This window comes from Diplotaxodon limnothrissa, linkage group LG20 (genome assembly GCF_057381915.1).
Source record: "Diplotaxodon limnothrissa isolate DT_005_m linkage group LG20, D_limnothrissa_male_GT1.1, whole genome shotgun sequence".
In the NCBI taxonomy this organism is placed as follows: domain Eukaryota; kingdom Metazoa; phylum Chordata; class Actinopteri; order Cichliformes; family Cichlidae; genus Diplotaxodon; species Diplotaxodon limnothrissa.
The window spans coordinates 10,145,376-10,158,590 of NC_140615.1; the positions used below are offsets into that span (position 1 = coordinate 10,145,376).

At 39.4% G+C, this 13,215-nt stretch overlaps 1 protein-coding gene across 1 annotated transcript; it reads right to left on the bottom strand.

Moving 5' to 3' along the window:
* Nucleotides 1-1,353: 1,353 nt before the first annotated feature.
* rhoab (ras homolog gene family, member Ab) lies at nt 1,354-12,999 on the bottom strand. Its single transcript, XM_085345311.1, has 5 exons — nt 12,902-12,999; nt 4,346-4,503; nt 2,817-2,937; nt 1,760-1,890; nt 1,354-1,555 (listed from the first exon to the last, which is right to left on the bottom strand). Exons 2-5 carry the CDS (start codon nt 4,499-4,501, stop codon nt 1,382-1,384), a joined length of 582 nt encoding a protein of 193 aa, XP_085201437.1. The 5' UTR covers nt 4,502-4,503; nt 12,902-12,999; the 3' UTR covers nt 1,354-1,381.
* Between the last annotated feature and the right edge of the window lie 216 nt (nt 13,000-13,215).

The following is a 13,215-nucleotide window of genomic DNA, read 5'->3' on the forward strand; positions in this document are numbered from 1 at the left end:
TGGGAGCAGAGCCATGGCAGTTTGCTCAGGTGGGTCTACGCAACACAGGAAGCTACCTTTGTCTTCCAATGGGACCACAATTCACCTGCCACTTCCACTGATTCAGTCTGAAGAACTTAAATGTTAAAGAACCCTCAGATGTGAACTAAAGTAGACAAACCAGCTGCAGTTAAGACTCCAGCATGTTTATGCTCATCTTGTCTGGCCACCAAAGGCACACTGCTGCTAACCTGGAAATAACTGAACCTGGCTGTGTTTTCTAAAACACTAAGATCATCTGAAGCAAGCAGATTGTGATAAGATACACTTCAGATCTCGTTTAAAACAAGCAGCTAGCCTCAAATAACAACAGCACTCAATGTCAGGTGTCTGCAACAGATTATCCAGTAAGAGTAGAGGCTAAATGTGTTTGTCACAGAGTCTATAAACAGAGGATTAACTACAAAGAGAAACTAAATGGCATGTGAGCATGCTCCATGCCTCTCCAATAACACAACCCACCTGACAACATGTGACTACTAGTTTAATCCTATCAATAAGAGAGTTTTTCTTCCATCGGATTGAAGTGCTAGCTAATACACCTCAAATTTGTTTCAAGCACCATTCTGAGGAGCACTCAATTTATTTAACTGGCGATTTGTCTCCTATTGAGGGCTGTTTTAACTGACCTACAGCATATAACGAGTAAGATAAAAGTGCAAAACTAGGAAGTGATGCCCTGGCTTCCCTGTCTTATCGTGGCCACTTCAGAACTTCATACATCCCATCCCTCCATCTTCCAAACTTCACACCATCTTAGCCCTAATTCCAGGCATGAGCACCTGGGGATGAAGTCCACTGGTGGCCTTTTACAGTGGTACTCATTTACTGTGCTGTCCGTTTCTCCCTTCCGTCTGTCTGGTCATCCATTCAGGTAACTTTAAAAAATTTTGTTATTGTCCCCAACTCCCTGTAATTCATGAGCAACTTTATCAGGGCTACCAGTCAGCTAGATTTTACGAAGGACTCGATCTTAAGGATCTTTATCAGTGTAAGTGGCTTGTTGAAAAGTAACTGTTCCAGCATTTGGCTGGTCGCTGGTGTAAATTTCCCACCCAGATGGTAAACCCACAGGTAAAGAGCCCAATGGTTTACAGCGGTAGTCGTTTACCACCTCCCTTCCCTTCGTCTCCCCACCTGTACTTTGCCATCAAAGCCTTTCAAACCCAAGTCCCAGGGTAAATTCAGTCCAACAAACAGCCAGGTTACAGCGGTAGTCATTTACTGCACTCTTTTCTTCCTCCCCCTCCCTCCCTCCCATCTTGTAATCCCTCTGTCCCTCCCAAGCCCTATCCCCAGGTATAGTAACCCAGGGTGAAACAGTCCAAATATGACGGCCAATTTACAGTAGCACACATTTATTGCTCTTTTTCCCACGACGGGCCTGCAGTGCTGCCCTGGTGGCCATCTCAAACACCTCCCGCACGCCGTCCTTTGTCTTAGCAGAGCACTCCATGTAGCCAAATGCTGCAATCCGCCCGGCCATGTCTCGGCCCTCTTCTGATTTCACTGGCTCCTATTAGCCGAGAAAAACAAAGTGGTAGTTTAGGAACACACATATTCTAGATAAGTGTTTAATCTCAAACAGCTTTTGCTATAGTGACTGGCAGAAACACGGCACCACTAATTCAAGATCTAAAAATCAGAAGAACACTTAAGATTCACTCTCGCTTAGTTCAGAACAAACATGTTAATTCAAACCAAGTAAAAAGTCAGGCACCTGTTTCATCTTGGCCAGCTCTCTGCGTGTGTGCTCGTCATTACGCAGATCTTTCTTGTTTCCGACCAGAATGATGGGAACGTTTGGACAGAAGTGTTTGACCTCCGGGGTCCACTTCTCTGGAATGTTTTCTGTAATGGACAAAGACCAGAGACGGGAGGCATAAACAAACAAATAATTCAATTGTTTAAGTGTTATAACTGTCAGACTAAAATTTAATTGAGAGCCCTTTATGCCTGAGGTGACCCTTTTTTCTTTCTTTTTTTTGCTTTAAGACATTCTCCAGTGATGATGTGTCCATCCCTGCCCTGTTCCAGTGGACTTGTTTATCTTTTTGTAGCCCTCTGTGTCTCACTTAAAGGAGAAACAAAGTACTATTTACCATTTAATCCCATTTTTTCATAGGAAAAGTGGGCACCACAAACCATCATTGCATTCTTTGCAAAAACAAAGCAGTTTGATGTCACCGCAGCTGCATTTACATTTAAATGTGTTAGCAGAGTAAAATTGGAGGATGTCAGCGTTCTGATCAGTCTTTAAAATTTAAGCTTATGCAGACATAATTAAATTATGTTTCTGAAAAGAAGAAAGAGCTCTGCTTTTATCTCCACTGAGTATCAAATGTTATCTTACTTGGTCAGCAAAAAATGTTGCTTTGAAGATATATGACAATCTTTCGTGCAATAAGACTTTGTTTTATTACAACTATGTCCTTTCATTGAAGCTTAATTAATCTCTGGCAGTTTAATTTTTCTGCTGCTTTTATCACTTTTATGTACAGCCATTTCCATGTGATCATGGAAGTGCTGTTAATAATCATCATGAGGAAAAAAGATACGACTCTGTTTAACAGCAGGAATGGATGACACTACATAACAAACGAGTTGTTACTCTGCGTGCACACAAATGTAAGTAGTTCCTCTGCAAGTGCACAATCAAAACAGTCCAGAAATATCTTCTAATGAAATCAGAAATGTGGCAAACACAAAAGAGAGAATTTGTTTTATTTATGTCATGAGTGTATGCAACTGCAAGAATGTGTTTGCTTTGTACACACCCAAGCTGTCAGGGCTGTCTATGGAGAAACACATGAGGATGACGTCAGTGTCTGGATAGGAGAGAGGTCTCAGTCTGTCATAGTCCTCCTGACCTGCTGTGTCCCAAAGAGCCAACTCCACCTGACCAACATTGAGAAAAGAGAAGGCAAAGAAGGACAAAAGATGAGATTTGATGAAAGGAGAACAAGGAAAACTTTTAAAAACTGATCAAAAGGGGATGGAAAAATGTGTAATTTTCATCTTGATCAGCATAACTTTTACACTGAAGCCAGCAAAGAAGGTGAGCAACACCTGCAGCAGACAGTCCTGACAACAAAGGCTTTTTTTACAACCTTAAACTGGCAAGGATTACTAACATAATCACTAATTATAATTTGAAAAAGACCTGAAAGAGTGATGATCTATGATATGGAAATGATAAATACATTTTTTTCCCCAGCTGTTGCCATTCAATAGTTCAAATATTCTCTTCACAACCTTTTGAATACCCAGTTTGAAAGCCATATAAAGCATTACATTATTAGCCAGACATAAGAGAACATCCACAAGCTGCCTAAAATCAATCACATTCAAAGAGCAATTTTAGTTTAAATTAATATTTCTGCAAAGCCTTGGTATATGTAATACACGTGCCAAATTTGTAAGAGGTAGGGGAAAAAATACCAACAATGTGCTCACATAAATTGTGCTCTTGTTCATTCTGCACGTGCCATTTAATTTCAGAGACAATACAAAACATGACAGTGACATAACATCTTCTCTATACAGAATGCAAATCTAAATGGTAAAAGAAGGCATTTGGAAAAGTGTCACACTTCAAGAAGCATGAATCCTTTGCAGCAGCACAGGAGGTTAGAAATCAGACAGCCAATAAAGACTTCCCGTCCCAGAATCCTATTAACCCACAAAGAGGTCAGGACTCAAGAGTTTGTGACTGATGAGGCTGGCTGCCGCAGTTATCTGGGAGGAACTAACTCCACCCACACAGGATATGTGTGGAGTGCTAAATAATCAAATCCACTGAACTCCAGAGCAGAGTGTCCTACTATATTTTATATAATCCTCACTTAGTGCAAACACACAAGCTACAGACACTTTGTAAAACATGATGACCAAGCTCAAAAAGAAACCAGACTTAGCAGATGACTGCTGTTGTGTGAAGGAAGATGTGAAAATGGAACAGTACATTTTTTTCAACACTTGCTCACTTGGCCCTGAAGGTAGAATTAAAGCACTGAGCATGATTAAGCACCCAGGAAATGAGTCCCAGCACAAAAACCAGTGCAGATAGTAAGGAAGGGAAAGATGTGCTGTGACATTTAGAAGACCCAAGACTGAGTCACCTACTTTATTAAAATATTCAAAAAATATAATTCAGGTAAGAATCTTTAAATTTGTTCACAGAGTAAAACAGTCACTTATGCAGATGGGTCAACAGGTCTAAAGCATCTACCCCAAAGCACCACTCTTACATGACATTAAGTATCAGTAGGCAGTGTAGTAGTTCGAATCCCTGCAGTTGTCTCACCTGTTTGCTGTCCACCTCTATGTCAGCAACGTAGTTCTCAAACACAGTGGGGACATAGACTTCAGGGAACTGATCTTTGCTGAAGACAATTAGAAGGCAAGTCTTCCCGCACGCTCCATCCCCCACTATTACCAGCTTCTTACGGATGGCTGCCATCCCTGGTGGAATACAAAAAGGAACATTTTAATCAGGGAACCACAGGAAAAGCGTTGTATGAAGTATATGTATAGCATGGCATTACAGCAGAGCATCAAAAAGGCACTGACTGTAACCACTGGGAGAATTACTCTCCTGTTCACAAATAAAATTTGTGCTACTCAGGTCTTGTTTGACTGCCCATTTTGAGCATGAGAACAGAGAAAAATGTGAAAGTTGAGTCACATTTGTGCCACATAGAAGGGTAGTGTTGCTAGGTGCACCTGAACTATGCAACACTACACTTAACACCTTTAAACCACATAGCTGAAAAGCAACTCAGTCTCAGAAGCCCCCCAGAGTTGTGAAATGATTAATGAAATCAGAAAATAATCAGAAATATATTGGTATCACTATTCAAACTGATTTGAAAACAGAGTATACTTGATAAAAATGGCAAAGAAAAGAGCAGGAATCATTTTGTATTGGGGTAAAGTTAAACTTCCTGCAGGCTACTACATATAGTTTGTTAAAAACTAAAAGGTTAATTACGTTGTTCACATTCTCGATGTAAAATTGAGTAAATAACTGTAACCCACTTTCATTAATAATCCAATGTCTTGTGCATGTAACTTAAGAATACGTGTAGTGTTTACACTGTCCCCTGTTCTTCTAACTGCACTGCACGTTTTCTGCACTACCTATACACAACATCACAAAGGTGTTGTGTGGTGCACAAAGATGCGAGCTACTAGGAAGTACTGAGTCAAGGTTCCAGTAATTCATTATTGTAAATGACCCAACAAGCGCACCAGTGTGGGTGTGAGATGAACTTGCCCAACAGAGTTAAGGGAAGTTAGTGCAAATGAGTGACATGCAGTCTTGTGTCACTGGTTTGCAGCAGCTAGGATCAGTCCATGTTGGGAAATTGCATTCAGCTGAATGTTAAAGACACGAAATGAGTGCCAGTGTTTTGGATTTTCTGCTGAACCTCCACAGATATTTTACAATTATTTAATATGCACTGCTGTTTAAACTATGGAAAATGACTATAATCTCAGCCACATTTAAAAAGAAAAAAAAATCTGAGACACTAAACAGGACAAAAGAAGGTGACTTGTCTTCATTTGAATAGGAAATGTGTTTTAAATGCTAGCGTTGTTCAGCTGGACACACTGAAACGCTCTCTTTATTCATTGAGCACACATCAAACATAGCTCATTTGTCATGGTGGCCCTGCTGCTTAGACTTTCACACCAACACAGTACATATACTGTGTACTTGCTAACAGCACAAGGACAACGGGACCTCACATAGCAGGGCTAATAAATCACATCCCTGAATGGATATTTCCTCCTTGGTTTGAGAAGGTATAGCAGTGTGGAGTGCCAATCATCATTCTCTACCCTGCTATCTCCATCATAGTGAGTCAGGTGGAGGCGTGGTAGAGAGCAAACTGCTTGACACCTCTCCTGTTGTCTTTCAATCCGTCAGCTAAAATATGGTGTTAATCTGCTGCAGTTCTGGAGATGTATCTTTGTTTAACTGGCCCCTTTAATCTGCTAGGGTACCAGAGTTTTATTGATGTACCATAGTTTAATAAAACCCCAGCTGCATGAAAATAAAAATTAGTTAATATACCATTATGTTTGTGTGTGCGTCCATATAAGGCTGCTCGATTATGGCAAAAATGATAATCACAATTATTTTCACTGAAATTGAGATCACGATTATTTGACGATATTTATTTAACCCTTTAAGACCTACTATAGAACCAAGTCCACCAGAGCTTATATATATATATATATATATTTTTTTTACATGCTGTAGTGCCATTTGTGGGAGCATTTCAAGTTGCTATACATCAATACAACTGTTATAGCCCATATTTTAATAATATGTATGCATTAAGTGCATAGTAATTACATAAATTGCAAAAAAGTGCAATAAACTACAAAAAAAAATTGAAAATCGCTTTTGTTTTGTTTACATATATTTCTACTTGGAGAAATTTAAGAGGTTTATCCCTCAAAACTTTAAATACAATAAAGTTGCAAAAAATAGTTTCCCACCACAGGAAATTTATTTTGAGTGTCTTCATAGTTTTATTTTGGAGATACAGCAATTTTTATATACTGCAGGAAAAACAAAAAACAATCCTATGATGCAAATTTGCAAAGAAAACAGCATGTGCCTCATTTCACTGTGGGAAGCGTTACGAACAGCTGATAGGAACGGCAAAGCGTGTTTCTGGAATATTATGTTTTTGTTCCTGCAAGCGCTTTTTATGCAATTTTTGCAAAGCTATATGTGGAACGAAACCGTGACCGAGGACAAGCTGATGGCATAAGATGTAAGTACAACTCCTCCGGTTTCATATGCAAAACAAATTATTGCGCTAGCTTACACGGTTCAGGTTCTACAGGGATTTAAAAATAGTTACGCAAAACGGAGCGTGCTGCTCTGACCGGCTTTAAAGGGTTAACAATGACTTTAAAAAAATAATATAAAATAGTGTGCAACACCACTGAAGTTTTTTTTTTTTAAACTCTCTTTTCAACCAACGGCAGTCACTCTCCTCTCCAAATAACTTCTGCTTAGCTTTCCGAGCTTCCCTCGGGTCCTCTTAATCAGCGGTCTCCAACCTTTTTTGCGCCACGGACCGGTTTATAAGGTGTCGCGGATAAATGAGGGAGGGGCTAATAATCGGCTCAGTCATTTTTAATGATCGTTGAAAGCCCAGATCGTAATCGTGATTAAAATTCGATTAATTGAGCAGCCCTACGTCCATATAGTAATTTGCATGCAACTGAAATTCTCAGATACATGTGCCTACAGTCTTTAGTTTCTGGCAACAAAATCAGTAAATTTCTGATGAAAAGGCAGCGTTTTCCTAAAGCACAGCACATCTGAACAAAGGGCTTACTTCCACCACTAAGATTTTTTCCACAGAACACATTCATCAACCACAGGTTAAATTCACACATGCTAGAGTTCCTGTCACTCGCTGGCTATGCTGCTCTTCCCTGTGGGCTTCACTCTCTCATTTTTTAAAATTTGCTTGCCAAGCAGAGCAACTGTGACAGAGCTGTTAATGCTCTGGCCAGGACTGGCTTGTATTGCGCTCAGGAACAAATTGCGTTGTCTTCATCTTATGCCCGCTGCTCTGCTCAGTTAGCCCCTTCCCATAGAAATGAAGAAACAGAGGATGAAGCAAGTGAACATAAATTAGTTAATAATTATGTTACACATTTTCTTTTCAATTTCTAGTTATCAAATCTAAAAAGCATGGAAAGCATCTCATAAATGGTAGATGAATTGTCTAAGTAGGACATCGGCGTCCAAAAAAAGGAGGAAAAAAAAAAAAAAAAAGAAGGATCAGATCACCCCCACCATGACTTGAGAATAAAAGGAAAAGACAAGAATTGGGGCAGCTGTAGCCTAGAGGTGGGTATACAGTCAATTTGCCCACTAGGTAAAAATGAGTATCTGTGACCTCCTTTTGATGAATGTTGGTTATACGTCAAGTCGTTAAACGTACCAACCATGCTTAATAGCTAGCAGGGGTCTCCGCAATAGAAATGATATAAAGCTGGTTTTAGGCATTAATTTCAGTAAATACAATTATCACAATGTAAGTATGACCTAGTACAGAAGTGCTGTCAAAAGATTAATATAGGTTGATTATTAGTTCTTAGGGTGAATACTGATGGCCAAAGTACAAAAACTACATAACAATGTTGCCCATCCCACACGTGATTGAAAGCTACAAAGCGTGTTTTCAGATTCTGGAGCTGTGAGCACGCTAGGATCTATGACGTAATGTTGTCATCAGACAATGACTGTGACGCTCTGTGCACGTTTCCACATACCTGCCAATTTTTTTTAGGACGTGTAGATTGTAATGTAAAATCTCTGGACCAATGCATCAAGTAAACGTGCACCTTTCAAGGGGGCATCATTGAATAATGACTAAGTGCCCTTAGTGTCTCTAGATGTACATTTAAACGACAGGATAATTGTTAGTTAATCATTCCTTTTCTAAAATCCAGATGTACTCAATGAAAAAATAAAACTTGAGCATTGTCTACCTGTTTACAACAAACAGAATGTGAAATGAAGATTTCCACACATCATCATCGGCTGTTAAAATTTAGGCAGCCCATTTTTCATAGCCATGCTAAATTTAAACATGTTTGTCAATTAACAGGAGTGACGTAACAAGTCCTTTTCAAAAACACCACATTCTCAGACATTGACATCATGGTGATAACGCAGATAGTGGGCAAGCTGACCGTCACTAAAGATAGTATATTGTTCGAGTTTAACAAAACACGGCTGGTTATACAAGCTGTGTTGTATGCTGGATGAGCAGCAAACCAAGGTAACATGTTACTTCACTTGTCAGTCATAACCTTGTAGATAGTAAGGACTAGGCTACACGTGCAAATCCCCACCCAATTAGCATGGTAGTCAGCAAGAGTCTATTAGATTAACTCAAATGAGAGAGACGTTGACAACCAACAGGATCAAATTACAGCGAAGAGTACACAGAGAAGCAGAGAGCAACAAATAACAACTGGTTAATATACACTTAGCCAGCAGTTTTTTGTTAGTTTGTTAAAATATTATATTAAAAAAAAAAAAATCAAGTAGGCATTTCTGGTTACTTATGAAAAGCAGCCCTGTTTAGATACACAACCACTTTCAAACACAAAAACACTTCCATAATGCTTTCACACGTCATTCAAGTGTGAAGTGACATGCTATTCTGTCAGCATTTTCACTTTGTATGACACAGCCTTAAACATTACTGTGCACCTGATGATTCATCATCTTGTCTGCTAGAAAGAAAACAACAACAAAAACAAAACAAAAGACAAGAAACCTTTAGAAAGTGCCACGGTGGCATCGATAAGGTGTGTATGCTTGGTGAGGAAAAACCCCACACATACATTCTCCAGGGTGGAAAATTACCCCCACTTAAGGCTGGTTAACTGACTGCTGGCTGATAAATATTTCAATTTCTCACAGATACGTGACACAAGCTTCTTCTGTGATCTAACATGTATGTGCTGTACATATTGATAATAAATTGCAGCCCAAAGAAATGCAATTTATTATCAATATGTACAGCACATACATAACGGAAAAATGCAGTATAAAAATATCCCCTTTAAAACTGCTTGGTAATGTATGCGCTATTAGTTTGCTAAAGCACTACAGACTTGACAACATGTCATAGATCTTCAGCTAATGAAATGACTAGGCTGCTCACAAGGGTTGTATTCAAGAAGAGAAATATTTGCATTTCAGCGATTTTTCCCCTAACATAACCTGTACTTAATGTAGGCAGTAGTCACCTGCTGTAAGCAGTTTGGCTAGAGATACACGGTGTATGAATTTACTTTGGAACTCAGGTCATTACATGTCAAAGTAACAAAGACGAGCTTGTTATACTAGCTACCTTTGGTCAAGACAGCCCTTTAAATTATGACCTTACAGTATTTGCTCATCAAGTTAGCTGTCTGGCCATGTCCCCTGTGATCTAGGAATTCTGTCTGTGTGAAAGATTGAATTGAAAACAGCTTCTTCACACTGGTCAAACCCATGGTTTTTTGACTGGATGTCATCTCAGCCTACCAAGTACAATGTTGCTGAACTTGATTCAACATTGTGTGTACTCCAGTTTGTCCCTGCTGGTTTGCTAAAAGTGGCTAGACAGCCATCTGTAAATATCAGACCATTGTCGGTATAAACAGTGCAGATGAATCTGTACGTCACGGTTTCGGTTTTGCCCTGTATGCGATCAGATGATAATTCATTTATTTTAAGGGTGTAGCATTTCTTTAAACCCACGGTTCAGTTCATCTCTCATTTTTCAGGCAGGTACGAATCTAGAGGAAATAACTATTTATGCCACAGTTTTTGATCATAAACAAAATAAAATAAATCCAATTTTTCTTTTGAATTTTCAGTGCATTTCATACTTGAATGAACTTTACCACACTCAATGTTTTAACTAATAGCACTAGCAGCTCCAGTTGGGCATCACAATACACGAAGATAAAAACCACTGTAAGTTACTGTGGGAGCAATTCTGGTCTCGGTTTTCAAATTTACTTTTAAAGTATGCACATATGTGATGCCCTTTCAAGCCCAGTTCTATAAACAGGAAATGTTTTTTACAGCATTGAACGGATTAGCCATGTAGCGTTATAAACATACAATGAAACACGCATACTATAATGTGTACTTTACACAACATTAAATTAAAGGGAACAACATCGTGGGCCTTATTAATACAATACATATAGTAGAAATGTAGGTTCCTATTACATACTACATTCTGATAACTGTTCGTTGATAACTACATCTTACTGAATTACTCCGCAAACAGGAGGCACAGTCATCAATCATCAATTAAAATGAAAAAGAAAACCATAAGTAAAAGCACTACTGTCAAATTTCAAAGGCTCAATCAATTCTTGTTAACAACAATTTCAAAATGCATTTCAGTTCTGAGACTCCAGTTACCATAATCAATACCAGAAGCTTTTATTAGCTTAGGTTAAGCATACCATCAAGTGTATGAGACCAGTTGATCTACAGATAAGCACAGCCAATAAAATTACTGTTAAACATTTAATATACACCATTTTAAAAATGATTATGGTACCAACTGCAATTTAAAGAATAAAATAAAAACAATTACAGTTTCTTTGGTACAAACCTCTGGAGACACTATTGTGGATAATAAGGCTGCAGAACAATTACCAATAATCAGCACACAAATTCCAGCCACCCATTCATCACCATCCTACACTTTGGGCTTGTCTTTGTCATCACGCATGTACTGATATATATGTGGTATGGGTAAGAAGTCTTAATCGGTATGAAATTATTTTGACAAAGCTGACCATTTATCTAAATTGGATACTGTTCAAAAGCCATCATCTTCCTCTATTACAGTGGAGAGGATATGAATTTAGTTAACAGCTTCAAGGGCAACAACCCGCAAGTCCTGCAGTAAAACCTTGCTCGTGTATTAGGAGGCAGATTCAGAGTGATAGAACCTTATGAAGGAGTTACCCTGGAGGCTATTCTACATTGAAAAGAATAATGTCAAGAAATATTTACTTTGATTATTAATGTACAGTACTTTAAAATCAATTTATATGCTATACAAAAAGCTATGCTTTGCGATTGTGGTCACTGGCTCCGGCACTAGATTACATGTAACAGTTTCTCATTATTAGTCAAAGAAAAGAAAAAAAAGAACAGGAAATACTTCTGTCAACTTGACAATTACATACACTGCTACCATCTCCCCAAGACTGCATTAGATCTTTAGTTTTGATTTTAACTGTGAGAGAACACAAAGTCACACCCATGATACTGTCACATCAACAATAACCATAACGCATAAATATGATGATGGATCACTTTGGTATCACCAAGCAACACCCATGTGGCGGGTTAGAAAGCTGACTTCTGCTATACATGGTCGTCCACTATAGCCAAGGTACAGAAAAAGTTGTGTCGCCTGTGAGAGCTCGGGAGTGTTAAACCAAACATTTTTTTAACCAGCTAGCCACTGGGTGGGTCACCAGAAAAATGGCGTCATCACAGAGGCAACAGATGGCTAGTGTGTCCGCAGTGGAAGAATGGGTGGGTGGCCAACATCCAAACTACACACCAAGCGAGATCCACACATAACACACGTACGATTTACCAGAGGTAAAACCTTCTCGCCACAAAGCGTCTCAAAGAAAACGCAACTCTTAAAATGCCCTAATAAGTAGAAATGGTGCGCCCAAGTACAACTGACGCCTTCTAAAGCGTACAAAATGACGAGAAATATGAATTTTAGGTTTTAAAGAAACTGCAACGCTCTTTCACACCGCCCTTCTTATCTTTAACTAGTCACGGGAAAATTATAACCCGCCTAACAGCCATACTAACAGACAAAAAAGAGACGCCGGAGAACCGCCTGATCAGCCGAGGCAAGTCAGGAAAATCGCCTCATTGTTTGGTTAAGACTCGACAATCTAGACCAATCTTTGCGGTTCCATTTATAAGCCTTGCTAAGTTTGCACAGTTTGTAAACAGTGCCCGGTATAGCCTGATAATTTTCTTTAGGGGGAGGCAGGGGTCGAAAGACTTTCTACGATAAGCACACACTAGTTTTTTCTTCAGCACAACTGAACAGCAACTGCGGAAGCGGCACTAAAATAGAGGTCGGCTCGGGGAAAGGCTAACTTAGCTACCGTAAGCTAACATCGCTAGCTTTTAGCTTCGCTAGCACGGCCTCGCTCAGCTCCGGGCAACTTTAAAAAAAATATTTCCATCACTTTTAAAAATAACAGTGCGAAAGAAACAACATTTCATCATAGTCGGATATCGCAGAAAGTTGTTTACCTTCAGTTTATGTGCCTAGCAGTTGGGTTTTTCAGTGTTTCCCGGACCAAAGTTGTTTTTCCGACCAGCCGACTCGCTCGCTGCTTCCTCCCGTCTAAATCTGATACAATGAATTACTTGACGAGAGCGAGCCGCTAAGGTTTGTAGTTTCTAGCAGAGGGGGAGGGGTGGCGGGCACGAGCCTGAGAGCCACACCTGCGCGGGCACGACTTGGTATGAACACTTGTGGAAATGTGTAATTTCAGGGTACTATGTGAGCCATAAACAGAGTCTATTTCACAGGTGGAATTTTAAAAAAAAGACTTTCACTCAGG

Bases quoted from the DNA above. Each gene is read 5' to 3' on its own strand.
- rhoab (XM_085345311.1), bottom strand. From the start codon at position 4,501: ATGGCAGCCATCCGTAAGAAGCTGGTAATAGTGGGGGATGGAGCGTGC. The intron at 1,891-2,816 runs GTGTGTACAAAG...TGTCCATTACAG, and splicing joins AGACAGCCCTGACAGCTTGG to AAAACATTCCAGAGAAGTGG. The intron at 1,556-1,759 runs GTGCCTGACTTT...CTCGGCTAATAG, and splicing joins AGCTGGCCAAGATGAAACAG to GAGCCAGTGAAATCAGAAGA.